This window comes from Aethina tumida, chromosome 2 (genome assembly GCF_024364675.1).
Source record: "Aethina tumida isolate Nest 87 chromosome 2, icAetTumi1.1, whole genome shotgun sequence".
Taxonomy (NCBI): Eukaryota; Metazoa; Arthropoda; class Insecta; order Coleoptera; family Nitidulidae; genus Aethina; species Aethina tumida.
In genome coordinates this window covers 166,682-188,032 of record NC_065436.1, presented here as the reverse complement: position 1 = coordinate 188,032, position 21,351 = coordinate 166,682, and the positions used below count along the sequence as shown (strand labels likewise).

At 42.9% G+C, this 21,351-nt stretch overlaps 2 protein-coding genes across 5 annotated transcripts; both read left to right on the top strand.

Annotated features, from left to right (window-relative positions):
* The first annotated feature begins 447 nt into the window (after positions 1 to 447).
* Positions 448 to 11,807, top strand: LOC109606526 (PHD finger protein rhinoceros). 2 transcript variants are annotated; one of them, XM_020023067.2, is made up of 6 exons: positions 448 to 547; positions 865 to 913; positions 987 to 1,084; positions 1,988 to 2,322; positions 2,382 to 4,644; positions 5,012 to 11,807. In XM_020023067.2, the coding sequence occupies exons 3-6, from the start codon at positions 1,019 to 1,021 to the stop codon at positions 10,547 to 10,549; spliced, it is 8,202 nt and encodes a 2,733-aa protein (XP_019878626.2). In that variant the 5' UTR covers positions 448 to 547; positions 865 to 913; positions 987 to 1,018; the 3' UTR covers positions 10,550 to 11,807. The 2 variants fall into 2 exon arrangements, with proteins under 2 accessions (XP_019878626.2, XP_049819837.1); XM_049963880.1 differs by lacking the exon at positions 448 to 547 and having other exon boundaries at positions 560 to 913.
* A 532-nt stretch (positions 11,808 to 12,339) lies between these two features.
* On the top strand, positions 12,340 to 21,191 carry LOC109605556 (protein nervous wreck). Of its 3 annotated transcripts, none has more exons than XM_049963161.1 (15): positions 12,340 to 12,412; positions 13,428 to 13,571; positions 13,651 to 13,736; positions 14,208 to 14,352; positions 14,414 to 14,550; positions 15,101 to 15,320; positions 15,378 to 15,932; positions 16,009 to 16,168; positions 16,558 to 16,730; positions 16,813 to 16,965; positions 17,024 to 17,336; positions 17,397 to 17,723; positions 18,108 to 18,142; positions 18,270 to 18,564; positions 18,627 to 21,191. In XM_049963161.1, the coding sequence occupies exons 1-15, from the start codon at positions 12,392 to 12,394 to the stop codon at positions 18,806 to 18,808; spliced, it is 2,946 nt and encodes a 981-aa protein (XP_049819118.1). In that variant the 5' UTR covers positions 12,340 to 12,391; the 3' UTR covers positions 18,809 to 21,191. The 3 variants fall into 3 exon arrangements, with proteins under 3 accessions (XP_049819118.1, XP_049819117.1, XP_049819119.1); XM_049963160.1 differs by having other exon boundaries at positions 16,009 to 16,177; XM_049963162.1 differs by lacking the exons at positions 18,108 to 18,142; positions 18,627 to 21,191 and having other exon boundaries at positions 16,009 to 16,177; positions 18,270 to 18,519.
* The last annotated feature ends 160 nt before the right edge of the window (positions 21,192 to 21,351 follow it).

Genomic DNA, 21,351 nt, shown 5'->3' with positions numbered 1-21,351 from the left:
CACCGACCAGTTATTTTTTTTTGGCCATGATGGCGCCAAATATTCATCGCAAACTTTTGACTTGAATATGAAATAAACTGGTTGGTGTATTTCCATTCTTAGTTTTAAGGGGAGACGATTTATTAAGGGAAATTATTTTGATGCGATTGCGAATTTTGAATCGGCTCGCAGAACAAGCAGCATCTGAATGTGTAATGAGGACATATTGGTTATGCGAAAAAGAGACAGAGACAACTTTTCTTTTCGACTTTCGAAATAGAAAAAAATGTTTACTGCCTAATATCTGTGAAGGTATTAGTTGGAGGCTTAATTAGGAATGAATTTCTGCAAGCGAGAATAAATTTTGGGGTGGTTAAAAATTTAAAAATTGGTTAAATTCATAATTGTTAGAGTGAGAGGGAATTAGACTGGTGCTGTGTCGACGTGCGACGGTGTCGCCGTCTATATTGTCAATGTTGTTAGGCTTACCAAATGGAGGCTAATGGAGTCGATTTAATAAAAACCCACTGAAAACCCAGCCGAAACTATGAAAAATCCGATGGAAACGGTAAATTACTGAGTAAATTTTTACGCGGTACGCAACGGACATGTGAAAAACTGTGTATGTGCAAGTGATGGAGTTGTAGTGGAAATGTTTACAATGTAGACATGGGAGCCACCTCCGCTGTTTGTCATTCAATTTTAACGAATTTGCGTCCGATCCTGCCGCCAATTCACAATACAATATTCAGTTTAATATGCGGTTCATGCCTTGCGACATTCTTCTGACCTGCAAAACTATCAAGATCATCCCCCAATCAACATTCACCACTTTGCCACAGGCAAATCATTATATATCCAACTAACCCCCAACAATTGTTTCAGACGTAATTATGCCGACTACAGCTGAACGACCACTAGTTAAAACTATGTAGTAAGTACTTAACATATTAAAATTATACATTTAGTTCAAAATTAGTTGTTCTAATGAGTCCTGTATATTTTAGGTCGTTGAGGTGAGCAACACTGTACAAGTGCGATGTCACAGAGAGTAAAGAGGCCTAACCGTACTGAAGATGGCTCTGTTCCTGTTAAAAGGCGCAAGGTACACTATTTTTTTTATTCTTCGACAATATTCACATAAGGATTTTGTTGTCATCAGTGACGTAGTGGATCTGTTGAACTAGTGGCATGTAATTTATAAAGTTGGTTTTTAAATGCTGGTAGAGTGTGATTAATTGTATCAAGGGTGTAATGTGTCAAATTTATAGTATAATTTTGAGTGGTGGATATTTATTTGATTAATTTTTCTTCATAGATTAAATTTGTTTATTTTGTAGATTTAGTGTTTAGTGTATTTTTATTTTGATTCAATTAATAAAGAGTAAAAAGATTTTGTTTTTCTAAAATTTATGGAAATTTAGTATACTGTAAAAGTTGAATGCTAACACACATTTCTAATAATAGTTAATAAATTAAATAGTATGAAATAAAGTGTGAATGACAGTTTGATGATGTTTTTTGTAAGTAATTGTCATTAAATTTAGAAATAAATTATCAGAAAAAAATATCGAAAAACATTGATTATTAATTAACATTTAACAACCATCTATACAAAATAATCTGTGTGAAATATAAAAGTGTAAATTATACAGGTTTGTTTATTGTTTAAGAATCGTACATCTTTTCTTTTAAGAAGTCAGGTTCAAAATGGGCAATAATATTATTAATAAAATAGTGTTAGTGATTATTTAAAATTCAATTCGTAAAACTGTTATTACATAATGGTTAATCAGTTATTAATTAATCTATTTATTTATTTCAATATTGAACTTATCTATATTGTGAATCATTCATTTTAGCATTCCAATTTAATATTGTATTTTAGTTCGTCTTCTCAAGTACAACATAAATACAATTTTCATTGTTACATCAGTTTGAATTTTGTGTTTTTAATTTTTAATGTTGAGTAAAAGCTTGGATGCATTCAAAGTTTATTATTTTGTAGCGGACGCCGGCGGAAGAGGAGGAAGCGGCCACCCTGGCGGCAGGGGCGGCGGCGGCGTCGACGTGGCAGCCGCCCCGCTCAAACGACCTGAAAACTATCTACAATCGCACGACGACAGAAGCGCCGGCCGAATTGTTCCGCAAGGATCTGATCAGCGCAATGAAGCTTCCCGATTCGGAACCTTTGGCTGCCGACGAGTATTGGGTCATCTGCGATCAGTGGAAGCAGGAATGGGAGCGGGGCGTTCAGGTGCCGGTCAATCCCGATTCCCTCCCCGAACCGAGCGTCACGGTCAATCACTGCAACAGTTTTAAAGTGCGACACGAGTTCAAACTGTGAGTATTTCAGTATACGAGATAAGAGATTCAGAGGATAACCGGCGTTTGCGTTTCAGGCCGAAAAACAAGTACGTGCGCATCACGAAGGACGACGCGTTCGATGCGGAACAGCACGAATTTTCTACGGCGCCCGCCCAAGCGGAGGCGGCGTGCGCCTACGACCTGGACGAATCCGACATCTCGTGGTTGAAGGTGATGAACTCTGAGCGCGCCCTCGCCGGTCTCGCTCCCGTCTACGAGGACCAACTCGAACGAGTGATCGAACGGTTCGAAGAGTGCTGCTGGGACAAGATCCAGTCGATACTGCGCAACGAAGAGGGCCTCGGCATCGAGTACGATGAGAACGTTATATGCGACGTGTGTCGGTCGCCGGACAGTGAGGAGGGCAACGAGATGGTGTTCTGCGACAACTGCAACATCTGCGTGCACCAGGCCTGCTACGGCATCACCCAGATACCGGACGGACAGTGGCTGTGCTGCACGTGCAACTTGCACAAGCGGCCCGAGTGTGTGCTGTGTCCCAACAAAGGTGGCGCCATGAAAAGTACTAGATCCGGCCAGAAGTGGGCGCACGTCTCGTGCGCGTTGTGGATACCGGAGGTGAGCATCGGCTGCGTCGAAAAGATGGAGCCAATCACCAAGATCTCGAGCATACCGGCCAGTCGGTGGGCGCTGATATGCGTACTGTGCAGGGAACGCGTCGGGGCGTGCATCCAGTGTTCGGTCAAGACATGCAAAACCGCCTACCACGTGACTTGCGCGTTTAAACATGGCTTGGAGATGCGGGCGATCATCGAGGACGAGAACGCCGACGACGGGGTCAAGCTGCGCTCGTACTGCGAAAAGCACAGCAAGAGCAGCAAGAAGGAGAAGAGCGTGTGCTCGGGCTCCGAGGACGACGACTGCAAGCGGAAGAAGCGCAAGGACATGACGTCGGAGGAGAAGAACCAGGCGCGGGCTGCCCGTCTCCAGGAGATCGAGGCCGAGTTTTTTAAACACGTCAGCGTCAAGGACGTGGTCAGCATACACCTGGACGTGGACAACGACGCCCTGCACTACATCTACAATTATTGGAAGCTGAAACGCAAGTCGGGCCACAACAAGCCGCTGCTGCCACCCAAGTCCGAAGACGTCGACATGATCTCGCATAAGCGCGAGCAGGCCGACCTCGAAAAGATGAAGATGTTCGTTCAGCTGCGACAAGACTTGGAGCGAGTGCGCAACTTGTGTTACATGGTAAGTCGACGAGAAAAGTTGTCGCGGACGTTCTTCCGCATGCGCGAACAGACCTTCCACAAACAGGCGGAAGTTCTCGACTCGTCCAGCACGCTGCCCACGACCGTCATTCAGGCGGTCATCGAGGCCAACCACGGGCCCTCCATTTACGACAGGTTGTACTCTCACAACGAATCGGAGGACCACACGCACGACTTCGACGTGATATTGGCGCGAATAGCCGGTCTCAAGTCGCCGCCGAGTGGAGACGAACGCAAACCGGAAATTAACGGACTATTCAAGGACGTGAAGAACAATCCTTATAAGAAGCTGTACTTTAACGGTTCCTCGAAGCGACGAAGCGGCAGTTTGTATGGCAGCGGCATGTCCAGCTCGAGCAGCGGAGACGAACGTGCCACCAAGGACAAGGAGAACCGATTGCACAGCAGTTCGGAAGACGAGAAGCCGCCGACAGTCAATCAGCCGTCGAAGAAGAAAACATCGGTCGCATCACCTGCGAAGAAGTCTCCGAACAAACCGGAGCGCAAGAAGAAACAGGTAATCTCGAAGGCGAGAGTGGACAGCAGCAGCGAAGAGGAACAAGCCAAGTGTCCGCGATCGCGACTCAGTCAGGTGGCGCGAGAACTAGCCGATTCGGCCAGTGACAGTGACGAACTGATGCCAATCAGGCCCAGCAAAAAGGACAATATCAAATGCATGTCGTCGATATACTCGGATAGTGATAGTTCGGACATGTCCGCCAAGAACGACGACAAATCCTCGAACGCAACCAACGACTCGCAAAGTAAAGTCAGAACTAAAGCGGCGGTCAAAGAGTTTTCGCACAAGCCGTCGTCATCTAAAAATGCATCGTCTTCGTCGATGGCAACGTCGACGACGACGCCGGCATCGACAACGACGACGAAAACCAATGCGAGTCAGGAGACGAAGAAGAAGACGACGACAGCGTCGACGACGAAAGGGGACGACGCCAAAAGGAAGAAGGACTACGTGCCTTCCGATCTCATTGTTCCTCAACGACAGGCAGCTAAAAAGGCGACGGAAAATCTCAAATCCACCACGTCGACGAGGGTGAAAGAACAGGTTCGTATCCAACTTCAATTTCAACATACTTTAAATTACCATATAAATATTAGTTTATTCTTTTTCTAATTTTCATGTATTTAAAAGTTCAATTCATGTCAAGAATGGAGGGCATTTTTAACAATTTTACTTGAACTTTCTACATCTTTTCGACTATTGTTTCAGGAAATGCGGACAAAAAGAAAGCACAGACATAAGAAGTTAAAGAAATTTAAATATTTTATATTGTAGTGCAAGAAAGCCCAATTATAAATCAATCGAATAAAAAAAAAAACTGTAAAAAGCAAGAATATTGTAAGATTATTTATGTTTAAACATGTACACAAACGTAGACACGATTAATGAAGAGATTTGCGATTTGTCGCAGGTTTCAGCGCCCGAGGATCCCGCCAAGACAGAAGAGAAGGATAAACCGGAGAAGAGTCACAAACAGATTGGCAAGACAAAACCGAAGCCGGTCAAGGAGACGAAAGAGTCTCCGACGAAGGAAGTACGCAAGGAGAGTAAACCGCACGGCGACATATTCGATCTCGACAAGGAAATGGATAAGGTCGACAGTCAGGAGATTTTGGCGTACGTCCCGCAAAGACAAGCCGCGAAGAAGGCGGCAGAACATATCAAAAGTGGTTTGGGCAAACCGGTTGCCAACACGGACGTCAGCGGTGACGGCGACAAAAGCAAAAAGGATGCAGAACCGCCGCCCAAATTTAAAAGGGACAACGTCGACGGCCCTCGAACGACGCTCAAGAAAGAGCCCGAGCCGGATAAGGTGGAAAAGGAGAAACCTCCGGCCAAAGTGTCCGAAAATAAGCGCAAGTCTTCCTCAGCCAGCAGTTCGTCTTCCTCATCGAGCTCTTCCAGCGATTCCTCGAGCAGCTCGAGTTCAGAGAGCGACGAGGAACCGACAGCGAAATCAGCACCTACGCGATCGGAGAGTCCCCGGGAGGCGACTAAGCGGAGCACTGCCAAGGACTGGCCCTTTCTTGACAAGGGTACCAGACCAGCGGCATCCTCCTCATCGTCGGACTCTAGCGATTCCAGTGCCGCCTCCAGTCCACGTCGCAAGTCCGCCTCACCACAACCACAACCTAAGGCGGAACCTGCGCGTACCCCAGAAGTTAAGCAACCTGCCACTAAGTCCCATACAAAAAGTCCTGATAAGAAACAACCTGCATCGTCGCCTGCTAAAAGAGAGGAACACCAGCAGCCACGTGCCCGTGGTCGAGGACGGCCGCCGAGAGGCAGGCCGCGGGCACCATCCAACACTGGTGGTCGGATCGGAGATGCTAATGTCCGGTCTGGAGATATGTCTGATGGCCAACGTGTCTCTGGTTCCCCTCGGAAGGGAAAACTCGCCGCAGGAGATGACCCGCCGGAAAAGGAAACTGCCCCTGCCACTGCCGCTGCCCCTCCCGCTGCCGCAACCGATTCAAGAAAGTTACTCTCTCCGATCCGGAAAACGGACCAGAAGCTGAAGGAGGAGGAACGACTGTCCGCCGTCTCCATCATCGAGAAGGAGATTTTGGAACGGAAAGCAGCAGGCAAGGAGAAATCATCCAAAGCTCGATTTACTCTCGACAAACTCTTTGGCAGTCCCGACAAAAAACTATCAGATTCGCCCGAGAAGCGGGAAAAATCGCCCCACAAAACATCACACCAACAACATTCATCAAAATCTAACGATGAAACGACCAAGTCGAGAACTAGTTCACCAGAAAAGCTGACCAAATACAACGAATCGTCGTCGTTAACTGACAAGGATAAGACAAATCTGTGCGACTCTGAAAAACGATTGTCTGTCGAAAAAGAACAGAGCAAGGAACCTGAAAAACACAAGTTAGAACCTCTCAAAAAATCACCCAAAAAGTCCCCGACCAAGACCAAGAGCATCGATGATATCTTTGCGAACAAACTACCCGAGGCAAACAAACACGTGTCAACGATCGAGGAGTACACTGCGACAAAACAGACGGAAGACATGACAGCTGCCGATAAAATTATCGAAGAAGATCTCAAGATGCAAAAGTCGAAAGACATCATGAACGCCGCCTCCACTGAAATCGACTTACCCACTTTCCAACCGTTGCACGAAAAAAGCGATGTCAACAAACTACCTGATTTGGTTCAAAACCATTTGATGACTTCGTCGCAGAACACGTCCAAAGACAGCGAAATCGATTTTGATCTTGATAACTTTGGTGATTCGAAAGAGGAAGAGATCATGACAAGTTTAATGCCGTTCACGGCGAACATTCCTATGATGAAGGGCGACACGAAGGAGGACAGTGCCCGAGAAACGCTCAATTTGGTGGAGAAACTGCGCATGGGCTTATCGAAGTCGACCAGTTTGTCCAAGTCCAGTACCGACGCGGACGAAGTACAAAATACCGAGATGGACAAAATCGAACAACCGCCGCAACAAATAATTCCACTTGTAGATCATCATGTGCCTGCTCCGTCCGAGAATCTCAACGTGCTGATGCCTCGGCCCGATGAAATTACTTCGATGAATCTTACAAACAAAGTGACGATACCGACCGACAAATACGACTACAATGCCGGTTACACTCCTGTCGGCGCAGAGAGGAACGAGATGTTCGGCATTGGTAAAAACGTACCTGTCCCGCAGCCCAATCAGAGTCTGTCCGACCACAGCATATCGATACAGGGCGACGAGCGATGGGTGCCGCCCAGCGGCGACTCCTATCAGAACATTCAGGTGGCCGAGCCGACCAACTACTTAAACGATTCGCTACCTCATATTAATCAACAGTTCTTGCAACAGAACTATCCCTCTACGAACGACCATCACAAGCCGACGCCGCCACCGCCACCAGTAGCTCCGTTGCCAGTCCTGTCGGAAGCGAGGTTGCAAGAAGAGCCGATAATCAAGAACCAATCACCCATCACCACCTCTTCGCACGATCGCACCAGAATCTCACAGAACCTCCTGATCGATCCCGCTTCCATGGACTGCATGCCCAGCCCGTCACCGTACGCCGACATGCATCCGCAGGCCAAGTGGGCCGACAGTGCGGTCATTCCCAACCGTCGATCGTCTTCGAGCTCGGTCGCCTCCACCTCCAGTACCGGATCCCGGAAAGGCGACGCGGACGACGAACCAAACAAACTGAGAAACGACTTGATGAACCATCCGCCGATGCAAATGCCTCCTTACATGGAACTGCCTTATATCCCTTACTCGGAGTTCGTTCCACCAGTCAGTTTGTTCCCACCGCCGCCTAACGTTAATACTCAGCTGCCATTCTCGACGGCGGGTTCGGCGATGTATCCACCGCAATTTGGAGCTCCCTATCCAACGCCGCATCCGATACCTCCGACGCCGAAACCGGTGGAGGACACCATGCCACCGTACTCGTCAACGGCGTGCACGGCTGCCTTCACGTCCTCCCAACACAACATGGCCCTCACAGCTGCGATGGTCAATCTACCGACGCCCACTTCCAAGTCGACCGACCAAAGTTTGTCAGATCTGACCGGTCCCGTTCCGACCGAGCCGATCCCCCCGCCACCGTGTGACCAACCACCGGCGACTGTCGCTCCACCGTCGTTGCCGATCGTATCGCTGCAACAGCCGGTTTTGGTCGCCGAAGACAACATCATTCCGTCGCCGGCGCAGAGCAACATGACACCTACAACCACCGCCACGCTACCGTCTCCCAGTTCATCGGTTAAATCGAACAGTTCGAGCGTTGCGGTGGCGTCGGCAGGTAAAAAGTCCCCCAGCAAACCGACAAGGACGTCAGCCAGGGTCACGTCCCAAATGAACAAGTCGCCGAACAAAAGCCCCGGCAAGAGTCCCCGACAAGAACCGCCAGTCAAGCAGTCGGGTCGGGGCCGAGGAGAAGGCAAACGGGGATCGGGTAAATCGGGAACTGTGCGTAACAGCACGGCCGCGTCGAGGGGACGCGGAAGAGGCAGAGGACGGGGTCGTAGCAGTCATCACGACCACGAATTTCCCTCCAACATACACAACAAGCTGGTCGGCACCGTCTACGATCTGGACTTTGACGATGACGTTTCTAACGACAACATGACTGATCTCAAATCGATGCGCGAAAGGAGGAAATCCGTCGACGTGCACGAACGTAAATACGATTCGATCATCTCGCGCATTTCTCCCCAACTTTCGCCGAAATTTTCGAGTCCGTCGCAGACGGGACACAAAAATCGCGGCAGCTACAACGCCGATCTGCGGGAACTGCGACCGCCCACTCCCATCCAGAGCACGCCCACTAAACCGGATATCCTGGCCAACACCACCTCCTCGAACGATAGCAGGACCGCTCCGATGTTTGTCCAGCCAGTCTTACCTGGTCCAGTCGACATGCGCACTTACAACAGTTTCAACGACAGCGAGAATCTGTTGACCGGCTTCGAAACTGCCGAGAGTCGCGTGCACGAGGACATCGACGAGGAGTTCGAGAAGGAATTGCATTCGGCGCTTTCGGCGAAGAAGCCGGCGGAACCGCAGCCCCAGGTCGAGATCAGCACCATAAAGGTGTCGCTGTCGGACACGCGTAACCAACTCAAGTTCAAGATCAAAGGCCCGATCGCCAACAACTATACAACGGCGAGCGTGACGCCGTCTCCGGCCACACCCACCGTCGAACCCGTCGTCTCTAACATCGCATGCAATTCCGTGCAGAACAACGCCATGAGCAACGCGTGCATGTCCACCGGTTCGTCCAACTTGAGGAGGATGCGCAAGAAGGAATTGCTGCGCCAATACTGGAGCAGCAACGACATGAACCAGGCCGATCCCAACAGCGCTAGTTCGAATACGAGTTCCGCGATTCCGGCGACGCCGACGGTTAACCGAACCGTGATTACCATTCCGAAAGCGGTGGCCTCGATGACGAGCATTCCCACCAGGGACGACTACAGGGACTATCAGATAGACGACTTGCCCGAGGTCAAGTATCACAAGAAGGAATCGAAACGGACAAGCGGTTTGAGCAGAGAACTCAAACAGCTCGACTTGAAGTCGGCGTTCTTGCCCGATGACGATGGCGTTTCGGAGAGGAGAAGAAGTCTGGGTAGTGCCGGTGGCAACGCTGCACTTTCGACCAGCCTGGACTCGGTTCTGACCAACAAGAGGCGCGGACGACCACCGAGGCCGTCGCAACAGGGCGGCCAACAAGTAACACCCAAGCTAAAGATCAAAATCGGGGCGAACAACAGCGTCGTAGACAACAGCAAAGAAGAAGACCGCCGGGATCGGATTCGGCCGCCCAAGAAACGTCACTCTGCCACCGTGGCCACGCCTTCCCTGGACGATTTGCGCCGGGAGAGCATGAAGTTCCGCAAGCGAATGATGGCTGATCTCAAGTGCGACGTGATCAAGAAGAAGAAAAAGGACAAGAGTGAGAAACGGAAAAAGAAGCGGGAGGACAAACATCAGATCAGGATCATCCAGGACGACAATCCGACGAAGCTGATCATACGGATTGGCAAAAAACCGAGTGAGGGAATGGCCGACGGCGCCGGTGGTGTCGTAGGTGCCGGTGAGAAAAGCAGCGGCGCCGGTGGGAACGCAGGTGAGCATGCGGCCAAGGAGCCGACGACGACGATACCCAAAAAAATTGACGGTGCAAGCGGTAAGACGGATGCGGTACCTGAAGCGACGACACCTTCGGGAAGCGGCTTGAAAGGTCGGTCGCCCCCGCCACCGCCTCCACCGAAGGTGACGCCCATCAAGCTGAAGCTGTCGCGGTGCCAGGAGGGCTCCGGTTACGTCATGAAGCCGACGACGTCGCAATCCGGATCGGAGACGACGGCGGAGGAGACGCAGGCGGTCCAACCGGGACAGCCCCCTCCCGCAGCGCCGCCCCCGCTCAGCGCCGCTCCGCTGCCCCTCAACAAAGACTGTGAAGTTAGATGATAGTCGTGTATTGTACCATAATAAATCTGTATTGTCTGGATCTGTAATATATTCGATTTTTACGTAAGTAAGATAGTAGAGAAAGAAGAGGAGTGTGTACATAGGACTTGAAAGACTATTAATTAAATAATACAAATAGAGACGTTCGCGCTCGCGCTGCCCGACGCAGCGACCTGTTTTACACCACCTGTTTAAAAAATCCACGTTGTTAAGCTGTCTAGTGTATGTGTAGGCTAAGCGAGCACATGTATGTCGTTTATTTCAGTGTACAAAGTCAATTACAGCCGCAAACGTGTAACCATATTTTTGTACATATTGTAAGTTATGGTATTTGTGAATATACATAGTACTAATTTATATATTTCATTTTAAATGATTAACTCGTGTTGACAATTTTGATAGGTAGATCGTTATAGATTTTCATCAATTGTACAGAACAAATGGCTTGAGTGCAATTTTAGTGGTTGTTGTTATGAGAGCCATTAATTTTATTATTATTATTATTATTATTAATATTATTATTATGTACAGTGTCTTTTTTTATTTCTAACTCGTTGTCGAATCGAATCGATGGTGTAGTATAAATTTACTTAAAAGATTTTTATCGACTATATATAGTTATAATTTTATTTTTTTATATCTGATATATGTTTTTATAAGTGTATGTGTTGTATATTTTTACTTCAAGTATTAAAGCACAAGCCATTTGTTGTTTCATGTTACATGATACAAATAATATAAATAAATATGAAACAGTTGACAGTTTTCTATTCCGAAACCGATCCGTTCGACCGATCGATCGCGATCGTTCGTTCGATCATTCGATCGTTCGTTTATATTACCTATATCACTGTAAACTCGCGCACAACAAAACCTCCCTTGTTTTTGTAATTTTATTCTTGTACATTTTTGTTTGTAAATCGAATTGTAAAGTTCAGTGTATAAAGACATTTTAAAATTGATTGATTAATTAATTGATTGTACACATAGTAAATTCATAATTATATCCAGTTTTATAAAATTGTGTTGTGATTTATCAAATCCTAATTCGGCCTCTGTTTTTCATTTATTTTTTTATTTCATTTTTAAATTTTTATCTATTATTGCCACATTGTTGTTAATTTTATAAATTGAGTATCGATCCCTTAAAATTATAACGAACAGAAACTCTACTTAAAAGAAACCTTGCAACCATAACATTTGTTCATTCATATTCATAGTTATTTTTTAATTTATGTTGAATAAATTATTTATGATAGTGTTGTGTTTTTCTATTTCACAAACTGTCAATAACTTCAGTATCTGAGGAGGTATTATTTCATTTTTTTATTCAATTTATCACTTATTATTATTATTATTATTTTCACTTTGTTAGAAGATCAAACAAGGTAAGTAAGCACAAAATATTATTTTGTTATATATTATTAACAGCAAATTTAACGTTCAGTTGGAAAGCAACTGACAAACTCACTCTCCAGAACCAACAGAGATGTAATCCAATTTTAAATTATCTTAAATGTATAAGAACGTGAAACGAAATGAGGAAGATTGAAGGAATAATAAATTAACATAAAATAAATTTAAGGAAGGAAACTTTGAAAAGTGGCGGCTAGAGCGGAGGTGACAATCGGCCGATCGGAATCGGGATCGATTGTTTGGGTCAGATGGCGGTGCCGTAGTACGTAAAGAGCGCCGTCGCCGCCGCCGCTGCCGCTGCCGTCACCACTGCCACCGACTGGCACATAATCAATATCTGGACGTCTTTCGGTTGGAGTTGTCGGGAGCGGTGCCGCGAGTGGACTGTGGTGTGAATGAGACCCGTGTCTATTTGTCGCCAGCAACATGCAGCCTCCCCCAAGGAAGGTTCGTACAACCAGACATCTGTACCCACAATATGCAAAATCGAAATCGCACACTAATCAACACCATTACCGTTGCCATTGCATTGTTTCGGATCGGATTTGATCGGATCAGGTTGCAATTGAGGTTCTCTCATGAGAGGACGGGATGGATGATAGGAAATTGTTGGTGTGACCGTCCCACTCGTCATTTACAATTGTAATTTTACGCGTAGGAAAGGTTAAAGGGTCCAAACCAGATATTTTCATAGGAAATACACCAATTTTTAAGTGGAATTTGAGAATCAAATAAATTTCATCGATAGGACAAAATAGCAAAATTATTGTGAAATGTGTTGATACATGAATTGGGACAATTATTTTGAGTATTTGCAAATAATTTTATTCGATAACGGTACATTCACAAAAACAATCAATTTTACTCATAATGAAAAATTATATGTAATTGTCACAAAAATAATTTTATTTTAATATTTTATTCAAAAATGGATAATAAAATCTTAGTAATGTGCAAAATAGCCCTATAAATAAGGGCAACTTAGTATTTGGGTCAGTAATGTAAGAGGAATTTCCTCTCGGAATTTGTGACATTTAATAAGAACGACTGCGTCGTGGATAATTTACTATCAATATAAACACGTCCCTATCTAATATACCAGTTTTATTCGATTATTAAAGAGGGGACTGCCCATTTTTCGAAGTTTTATGCGTTTTTTATTGAGAATAAAAAGAGTCTGCGGATGGATTTGTGATCAAGTATCATATATAAGATGAGGAAATGAATGTAATAAAGTTTATTTGTTAATTATTTATTCCTGCTATGAGTATTGTCAAAATGTTACAGACATTTAAAAGATGTCATTGTTGACATTTTTTCATGAATTTGTTTCCGCAAACATCACTGTTTAGAGTACCGAATCGAAATGAAGAACAAATGAACAATTTAAAATGCAAATAACAAAAAAAGTACCCAAACAGAAACGACCTGTTGACGTGACGATAAAAATTGATTGTTTCAGGGAAATTATGTGAAATTCTTAAAGAACTTGCACTCGGAGCAGATCAACAAATTGCTGTTGAAAAACCAGCACGAGTGTGATTTGCTCGAAGACCTCAGAACATTCATCATCAAACGGTCGGCCATTGAAAAATCTTATTCAGAAGTAAGTTCTTGTTCTTATTTCGTTATTAGACAAATTTGTTTCTAGAATGAAAATAGTAAAATTTTGTTTTTGTTTTCAGGCTTTGCTTAAAATTTCCTCAGCGTATTTGAATAAGAAAATTCCTAATATTCCAGATATAAAACTAGATGGAGGTGAAGAAAAATGGTAAGTTTCTTATTCTATTTTGTTACAAACTTTTTACTATAATTCAAATATATTAACAGTATAACACCAACACAACTGACAATTTAAAAAACCTTTCGATAAGATAATTATAATAATAATGGTACTTTTATATTTAAATTAAATTTATTATAAATTTTGAAATATTCAATATTAATTAAATAACTCTTTTTTAAGTTGATCACTTAATTTCCTATTTTTCTTAAATGAAAACAGTGAAGACATCAGGTAAATATTACACTTTCCCCAAAAACCTAGATTTTACAAAACATATTTCATACATCACATATTTTTAGGAAATCTTAGTGTTATTGTGATTTATTTTTAAATATCGTTATATAGTTTTATAAATAAATTAGTTTTAGTAGGTATAGAGTGTTTATATCCTTTACAATTATAATATATAATTACCTTAAATTATTAAATCTATTTTTGCAATTTGTGCTTGTTCAGGAACATGTGGAGTGTGTGGAGAACGGTTTTGGAAGAAAACGAGAAATTGGCTCGAGCCCGTTTGGCTGCTGTCGAAGTTTTTCAGCAACAATTGGCCGATGATGCGAAAATATTGAGATCACACAAAATACAAACAGCAAAAAGGGTAATAAAACCACACAGTTCACGTATATTTAATTTATTTCCATAAAAAATCATCCTTTCAGTGTGTTGATCAACTCGCAATTGTGCAAAAGGAACTGCAAACTTGTGTTTTGGACGTGGACAAAACGAAAAAATTCTACTTCGACGAAGAACACAGTGCTCACGACGTGCGAGATAAAGCTCGAGATATAGAAGAAAAGTAAGTTAAAATTATTTATTTTGTTACTAAAATATACATTAAGTCTAATCTATTAAAATACTTTAACACTGTATTAGTCTTATAAAAGTGGCGCATCCACCATTTTTGCATATTTTCTATCGGTCCTATAAGACAGCGCATTCACCATTTTTGCATATATCCACATAACATTGCGCATTCGCCATTTTTACATATTTGTATTAATCCTATAAGACTGCGCATTCACCATTTTTACATATTGTTATGCTAATCCTATAAGACTGCGCATTCGCCATTTTTGCATATTTCTATTAGTCCTATATATTTTACTTGTAACTAAACAATTAATGTTGAAAATACAGGAAATCACGCGAGAGAAATTCGGTTTGGATAATGGCGACCTTAATGAATATGGATTACGATAAATCGTTCACCATTTTTATTCATGTCAACGCGACATTTTAATAAAAATTCAAGGTTTAAGTTTATTTTAAAAAGAATTTTGGGCTTTTAAAATAAATATTTCAGCCAATAATTATTTGTTCTAGTTTAGAATAAAAATGTTTTATAGGTTGAAGAAAAAGAAAGGATCCTTCTTCCAATCGATCACGTCACTACAGAAAAACAGTGCAAAGTTTTCTACGAAAAGGGAATTGCTGGAAGAAAAATCAACTGGGGCGCGAAACGATTATCTTTTGTGTTTAGCAGCGGCAAACGCCCATCAAAATCGGTATTTTGTTGTCGATCTCCAACTTTGCATGACCTCAATGGAAAGCGGAGTTTACGACAAAGTGAGTGTTGATTTGGTGCTCAGTTAGTGAGTATTAATTCGATTGTTTTTTACGCAGGTGGCCGAATATTTAACATTGATGGGCCGCACGGAATTGTTGACGTGTTCCGCAATGCAAAACTCGTTCACAATAATCCGTGACCAAGCCAAAAAGCTGACCCGCGAATATAACCTCCAGTGTTGTTATCTCTACTATCCGGTACTGAAGCAGCACATCCAATACGAGTTCGAGCCGTGCGACAACGACACGCAGGATCACATCTCGGCCGATCACGATTCTGCGGCGGCCACATTGAGCAAAGAGGCGCGACGGTGGGCCACGAAGATCGCCAGGGAGAACAACACGATCAAGGAGAGCGTGAGGAAGTTGCAGATTTACAACGCCCTCAGGGAGGCAGGACAGAAGGTCGATCCCAACGACCAGAACGGTCCCGATTTGGAAACGAAGATAGACGATTTGAAACAGACGATCAGAAGATCGGAGACGTCCAAAGCGAAGGCGGAGGCGCGCATAGAGTGTCTCAGGGCCGGTGGCGTCAACGTCGACGAGTGGCTGCAGGAGGCTGAAACGCTCAACGTCCAGGACATACAGAGATCGGCCAGCTCACTATCGGTATGACGATTCCCATCCTTGATTCATTCTGTTCATTCGCTGTTCATATAACTTTCGAAATGTGTCTCTGATTTAGGATCATCCCAGTTCCGATTCGTTTTACGACAGCGACTTTGCCGATGGGGAAGTGACCGCGGCTCCGGTGGCGGCGTCCGTGACTGGCGACCGTACCTCGGAAAGAGGCGTCGACTTCGAAGAGCAGCCCCAGGACTATTACGAAGCGGCCGAGGTCGACGGTGAGTGGGGTACGCGATCCGAACGGAACCTATTGAATAACCGTTGATGTTATTGCACTCTCTTACTGTGTGTGAATGTGTGTGGCTTTTCTACGTGGAGACAACACCACAAGCTAACTCTTCATGTAAAATTTTATTGAACCAACCTACAAGTATCTGTGCAATTTGATGCTTTCTTTAATTGGCTCATTTTTTCCTTCTGTTTATGACATATATGACTATAGCAAAGCTTTATTTAATCTATTACCCATATGTAACCTTCATTATTTCTCGAACAAGTCACTGCTTTGAATTCGAGCTTGTCCACACATTTTCCTAAGGCAACATGTTGCTTGATTACTTTACTTTTCACTAAAGTTCCTTGTGATTAAATATTGTTTTGGTCGTAGCTGTTTTGGAACAGGAACGTCAGAGGATAGAGCAACTGACGGCCGGTTGGGACGATCCGACGCAGGTCGATTGGGGCGCAGAGGCGGCCAGAAATGGATCAGAAAGCGCTGATGCACCGGAAACTGTTCCGTCTGGCCCTTTGTTGAAATGCACCGCTTTGTATTCGTACACGGTAGGATCAATTACACTTATAATTGATTTTCTTTCAGGTTTCACATCACTCTTTGACTCTATTGTATATATGTTTGGTTTAGGCACAAAATCCGGACGAATTGACGATTGTTGAAAACGAACAGCTGGAAGTGGTGGGCGAAGGAGATGGTGACGGTTGGTTGAGAGCCAGGAATTACAAGGGCGAGGAGGGCTACGTACCTCACAACTATCTCGACATCGAGAGAGAACAATCGGTTATTTATATTAAATTACCTCCAACTGGAACTTAATTATTGATATCCATGTTTTCAGGTGACGACACCGGGCCTAGTGAACCAAATATCCTTCTCGTCAGTCGATTACACAGTGGACAACGAGGACGAAGCCCTTCAGCAGTCCGAGACAAACCAATCCCCCGAACAGATTTCAGTTATTTCATTACCGATGCAACAGACACCGAAATCTGACGAGCCACCCTCCGAATATTGCATGGCACTTTACGACTATGACGGGGAGGGAGACGAGGAGTTGACCTTCGAAGAAGGCCAGATCATAAGAATACTGAGCAGATGTGCCCACAGCGTCGACGATGGCTGGTGGAAAGGAGAGCTCGAGGGAAGAGTCGGTATGAGGATGGTAATTTTGTTTAGAAAGACACACCGACACAATTAGGACATTATTTCAGGAAACTTTCCATCACTGGTAGTAGAAGAATGCGATGAGTACGGCGAACCACTTCCCGGAGAGTTTGACGAGTCACCGCCGCCGTCAGCACCCCCCGTAACGACACCCCCGGATCTCCCTAACTTTCTAGTTGCCCCTGCTGAGGTGGTGATCACGCAGGCAACGCCGATCGGCGATCGGCCGCAACAGAAGGAGGAGGAGGATGCGGACGATGAGGGAGATGGTGAACCAGGCGCTAGAACTGAACGGGGCTTCTCTATGGAATTGACCAGAGACCAGCAAAAACATTACGGTAGCCAATTCGGCGAAGACGGAACTGCTGTGCCAAGTATGTATCTTCTGATTTTCGCAGGATTGATTCTCATCCCGGTCGTTTGTGTCGCTCTTCTTCTATTCTTTATTGTTGTGATGGCTGTGTTGGCTTTATTTCTATCGAGTTTTATCGCCATTTTCATTAGCTTCATCAATAATTTCGGTTACATACTTTAGAATCAGTATTAGTAGACACACATCACAATAATTATCATAACTTAGTGAATAAACATGTATGAAACTATCAAACACTCTTCTTATTTATCAGAATTAACAAAAATTTTAATGCTTAAAGTGTATAACGTAAATAAAGTAAAACATTTCATTCGTTTTCAAAAACTAAGATTATACTTATCTTATATGTATGTTAAAATTGGGTTTTTTTCTAATGCTGCTTTAGCGATTGAGGTGCCCAATTTAGAAATAGTTGACGAGGTACGTATTCTACTTGTATTATTTGTAACTCTAAAATGATTTAGATTTATTTATTAAATGATTAATATTTTTTTGTTCAAGTTTAATTTAACATACGTCGAAGAATAATATTGTTTAATTTTTGCAGGACGGGAAGGCGATTCCGCAGGACGAAGCGGCGCAACAGCAAGACGACGACTTCGGCCTGGGTGTGGCGCAGATCGTGATAACGGCCGCGACACCGATGATTGAAGAGGCGGAGACGCCGTTCCCACCGCCCGAAGATGTCCCCATAACGAACCATGACGGCGTCGAGGACGAAGAAACGAAGGAAACACCCGAATCAGAAGGAGGCACCCGACTCGAAACGATGGAAGAGAGTGATGAGCCGATGGACGAACAGCCGGGGGACGGCGCCCAGTTCGTCGTAAGCAGCAGTACAGGTAATCTAACTCAATCGACACACAAACATCAAGGCAGAAACAATAATTTTATTCGATTGAAGGAAGCGACGGTGAAACAACCGGTCCGAGTACGGCAGAAAATTCGGTGTCACACGCGCCCCCCGCCCACGAACCGCCGGAACCTGAACCGAAACAAGTGGTGGGCGGTAGGGCGTCCATCCCCGACGAACTGGAACCCCATCAACTGGCTCGTCTTCAGGACCTGAAGGAGTCCAACGCGTAGAACGCCTCAATCATTTGTTCGATTGATTGGAACGATCAATCTATCCTAAAAACTAGCCCCAAACATACGCTGCATCCGAGTGAAAATGTTTCAAGTCGATTGGTCGTTTTGACAAAAATTACCGACCGAAAATTATTTGGAAACAATTATTGGATATTAAATTGTTCGATTCCCTTTATCCATGATGTGTGTTAAAAAATTCTCAGCCAAAGAGATTTGATCCTGTTTGATGTGTGCGTTTATTTTGTGATGATTGACTGATTTTTTTTTCAAAATGACCAATTTGAATGGAGTTGTTTCGCGCGTATATTTGTACCTAATTTGTTATTTGTTAGATATTTTCACGTTAGAAATGATGCATAGTTGATAGTTTATGCGTTTGTTAAAATGATATGAAGGGATTTTTCTCTTTTTATTTGAATTAACAATTCTTTTTGTGTTATGGGATAAATGAAACGTCTAAACTGTTTGAACTGTTGCGAAAGTTGCGGTCAATAAGAGTAATCGAAAGCACTTTGTTTCGTCAACCGATTTTTACTGTTAAAAGTCCATTTTTCTATCTCACTGACAGAGCTGCACTTTTTTCTACTTTGTCATTTACATGACATACAACAGTGGAGAAGAAATCATTTTAATTTAGTTAATCTATATGGATACGAATACCTCAACCTAGCGCAATTATCTTAATTTATTACTATAGAAAATAGCATCATTTATTTTAATTGAATAAAATGTCAATTTACAAACCAAGAATTAATCTGAGAAAGGACCAGACCTTTTCCAGATTACAATTCATGCATCAATCATTTTTCTACATTACACTAAACGTAAACCTATAAACAATGTTCTTATTTTCTAAACAGTTCCTTGGAATAATTTGGTGGCAATCAACGATGAAAGCTTCAATTTTCAATTAATCACACACGTTTTCATATTTGTATAGTGTATATAATGAAATTATGTATTAATGTGTGTAGAATACATTTAATATTTGCACTGTCTTAGAAAATATTTTTTGTATATAGCGTCAACAACACACCAGAAATTTGTTATCTCACAATTATCATTATTATTTCCTTTTCCAAAATAAAATTTTGCCAGTATCACAAGGAATATCTAATAATAACGTTGTAAATAACATTAACTTCTTCACCGTTAAATGTAAATATGAAGGAATGTATTTGCACATTTTCTTGTATGTTATACTTCTGACAACCTCAACAAGAAGATCATCATCGTTGATTTGTTGACTGTGTTTCACTAATGACGCTTAAAGTGGTGTTTGTTTAGTTTTTAGTTTGTAGAAGTGTACTTTGTTAAGCTGTTAATTGTAATTCGTAGCGTTTAGGATTAACGATAACAGAAATGACTGAATCACTTTAATTATACGAATTTGTATGATAAGAACAACGCACTAAAACAAAAAAATTAATAAAATTATAAGAATAATCTTACTCTCACCATTAAAACGTCTTCTAGAACAATTTAGATGTTTCAAAATGTTCACCTTCAAAAAATGGGGATAAAGTAGAGGTAAAGAATGAAAGAATGGGTCAACAACGTTGTCATAAAATTAATTTTGCTCACCACATTTGTTTTGCTCCTTTAGTGTAACAATGGCAGCGTTGTGCAAATCAAAAATTAAAAGTTTAGGTTTGGCAGTGATTAAAAAATGATTAGTTTATGTTATTGCCACACCTACATTTTTACTTTTCGAAGAATAGATTTAAAGTTGAATAGGAGTATTGTTTTGGAAATGCATTTAATCGAATCGCTTTTTGTGGAAATTTAAAAAAATTCTAATGGAAAATTTTTAAATTTTCCATCTTAGAAATACACAGAGTTAAAATGTTCGGGCGATGCTCAAACGGACAATAAAGCATCGGAAAAAAGTTACAAAGATTATAAAAATAGACGGCATATCGTTCCAAAAGTGGGGCATTTTTTTCAAAATTATATTCATTTCAATTTACTGATAAGTTAGCAATAAATAAGCATCGTTACGTTTGTAAATAGTGTGCAGCGTCAGTTGTTCCTTTTGGGCGATTGTTTGTTCACGATTTTAATTGATTTCACCCCGTAGTCACGAGAACGTTGCGCAGTTTTTTAAAAATTTTCCAAATGATTTTACCACAATACTGGCTGTTGTTTACGCGATCGCATTGAATTCCCCGTCTTCTTTCAGCGGTGCCTTCTTATTATAAAATAACTTCAATCTCACACCTGTAGATACTGTACTGTAATTACTGATTACTAATTAACCCGATTAATTGATTATGGAAAAAAAGTGTCTAAGATCTGGAGATTTTGGACTAAAGAAAAACTTATTAATCCGTTCTATGTAACATCAAATATACTATAAATAAATGATTTATGTAGCAAACTTCTGTTTTCATTTTTATTGTATTGATTTAATTAATTTATTTATTATCAAATCCACATATAGCCTCCAGGTATTAATTATAAAGCGTGTAATTCGTATAAAACAAGTTAAAGCCATCACAATCACGGTTTGGATGGTAGATAGTAATGAACAAAGTGTG